Source organism: Octopus sinensis, unplaced genomic scaffold (assembly GCF_006345805.1).
Source record: "Octopus sinensis unplaced genomic scaffold, ASM634580v1 Contig09081, whole genome shotgun sequence".
NCBI classification, from domain to species: Eukaryota; Metazoa; Mollusca; class Cephalopoda; order Octopoda; family Octopodidae; genus Octopus; species Octopus sinensis.
This window is the reverse complement of record NW_021831577.1, coordinates 1-2,990: the sequence shown is the minus strand read 5'-3', so window position 1 is coordinate 2,990 and position 2,990 is coordinate 1. Positions and strand designations below refer to the sequence as shown.

At 32.0% G+C, this 2,990-nt stretch overlaps 1 protein-coding gene across 1 annotated transcript; it reads right to left on the bottom strand.

Moving 5' to 3' along the window:
- Positions 1–6: 6 nt before the first annotated feature.
- Positions 7–2,986, bottom strand: LOC115228018 (superoxide dismutase [Cu-Zn]; the record flags this gene model as incomplete). The annotated part of the gene is made up of 3 exons (XM_029798691.2): positions 7–328; positions 1,112–1,235; positions 2,832–2,986. Coding segments are annotated over 3 exons (432 nt in total), but the record flags the coding sequence as incomplete, so codon positions are not given.
- Positions 2,987–2,990: the final 4 nt, after the last annotated feature.

Below are 2,990 nucleotides of genomic sequence, written 5' to 3'. Positions count from 1 at the left end.
AAGAAAAACCACATGCGGATATCCTTTCACAAATTATTCTGCCGTACAATAGGAAAATATTGCGTACAAATAGAAAAAAATATTTCCCCTTGATTGAACAGAGAATATTTTATGAAAGTCTACTGATATAGCGGTGTGGTGAGATTGCTAAACAAACTTAGACCTTTAGCTTTCATTACATAGCGTCATCATTCATTTCGTCATCATCTTCATCATCGCCTTTTCTATGATGATGCCCTCGGGTATCTGCGACTTTGTCGGCTTTGGTGATAATACAACATGCAATTCGCTCTCCACTGCCGTCCTTGCTGTCGGATTTTGAATGGATCTACATAGAATTGAAAATATTTATTAGAAATTAGCAATTAACGATTATTATATCTAATTTTGGTAGAAGGCCAGTAGTTTTGAAAGGGGTGAGACAAGTGGGGTCACATCAAACGCAATACTTAAATGGTACTTTATTTTATCGATGCCAAAAAGATGAAAGGCAAAATTACGAATTTTGGCTTGAAACCAGCAATTCTGAGGAGAAGGGCAATCGATTGCAATCGATTCTCGGTAAGTATAGGGGTTAAGAAAAAAATAAAAACTGCATTCCAATCTATGCACCTGTCTCCACATGTGTGCCCTTTTTCATGCGAATCCACCCAGCCATTTAGCTGTGAACCTCAAGACAAGAAAGAATACAACGATCGCCCATGTCCAATTTATATTATAGATTTAACGCACTATTAGCCGTCATTTTTCTATTTTTAAATGTACCTTTTATCATTTAAAATTAGGCGCGTGCAAATTTTCGCTCCGAAGATGCGGCCCAGAGAAAAAAAAGTTTAGGAACCACTGGCTTAATATGTTGAGACAGCATATAAGGAACTCTAAATACGAATTAGAAATAAAAGGGTAGGAATTTAGCGTGGGATCTACCGTAGTATCCGTAGTCTACGCTGTGAAAAGACCTGATTTGGGGTTAGGATTCGAGTTAAGGTTTAGAGTAGGGTTAGAGTTAGGATTAGGTTTAGTAGGTTCAGATTAGGGTTTAAATTTAGGGTTAGACCGCACGCTAAAGCGGCAACAACAAAAGTATTTTTGAATTTTGAAGTCTACATACCACAATGGATTTTCCGATGAGTGAGTGGGTGCCTACCAGGCTCGATTCCCTGTCGTCAAATTCTATATTCACAAAACCTTTAGCATCAGCCTGAATATTTCCCCAATCTCCAGCATGGCGGGAACTTAAAAAAAAAACATTATATATATAGGGGGGAGAATTCACAAAAAAAAACGACGAAGACAGGTAGTGCAGACAACAAACAGATGTATTAGTATAACGGTCGGGAAGTGAATAATAATAATAATAATAATAATAATAATAATAATAATATAATAATAATAATAATAATAATAATAATAATAATATATTATTTATATTATATATATATATATATATATATATATATATATATTATATATATATATATATATATATATGTACATATATATATACACATATATATATACACATATATATATATATGTTTACATTTATATATATAATTATTATTATTATTATTATTAAGTAATAGTGAAGACACATGGCTCAGTGGTTAGAGCGTCGGGCTAACAATCACGAGGTTATTTATTTTCGAACGCAGAGACGCCGTTAGAACAGCAGAAATATTGGATAAATTACCCTCACAAAGTGGAAAGAATTGTCAACAAATAGCCATGGGACTCGGATCCCCATCTCTTGAAAACTCGGGTCAAGTGCTTTACCATTAAGCTAAACTGCCCGCCGACAAATTAATCTGCTTCTTAGACGCTTTTAAAGATAAATGTATAACGACATATATATATAAATATAAACAAACATTTGTCTTTATAAACGCCTTTCAGACGCTTTTAAAGCTAAATGTTGGCCGGCAGTTTAGCTTAATGGTAAAGTAGTTGGGCGGAGTCTTTAAGAGATGTGGGTTTATATATATATATATATATATACTAATACAGGATGAAGTTTTTTTAACAGAAAAAAATTTCATCAAAAAAGTGGCTGCATATTAAATACTTTAAAGGTTAAAATTATAAACAACTTATAAACAAGAGCAAAATAACTTATAAACATAGAAAATAATTTTCTTTTCCCTTGTTTTAATTGTATATATATATATATATATATATAATATATATATATATAGATATATATATATATATATATATATATATCGCCATGTTGATTCGCTAGCCTCTGCACGCATTTTTTTCTCTCCTTGTTTCTTTCTGTGTTTCTTTTCTGTGTATCTTTCTGTTGAAGAGCGTAGGCTCGAACGTAAAAGACTTGTTTATTATATTCCTGAGCGCCATACTAATACAATTGTTTTTTGTATTCCACCTGCCTTCGTCTTTGTTTATTTTCATAAAGCTTCCCGTTATATATATATATATATATATATATATATATATTAGATATATTATATATTATATATATATAATATATATATAGATAGATAGATAGATAGATAGATAGATAGATAGATGATAGATAGATAGATAGATAGATAGATAGATAGATAGATAGATAGATAGACATATATTGACGTCATAAGAATTTATAAACCTTGGAATTTTGGAATTGAATGTCGAAGCAAATAAGTCCTACTTGAATTCTATTATTTATAGTATTTATTTGCTTCGAGGTTCAATTGCAAAAAAAGAAATAAAGATTTGTATTCGTTTTTATGTGATGTTATATTTGAAGACAATTCTAGGTTAAACTTAGGGAGCACTCAATATTTATTGGCAAAGGTATGCAAAAAAAACGAGGAATAACGTACGCATGAGGGGCTTCTTTTGAACCGTGTTCATGACCGTGTGGGTTGTAGTGACCGCCCAAGCTGTCGCAACTCTTCGATGTATCGTTCGATTCGTGCACGTGGAGTGCATATTGTTTATCAGGTTGATCGATGGGGAAACCAATAACTTTCACGAAGACT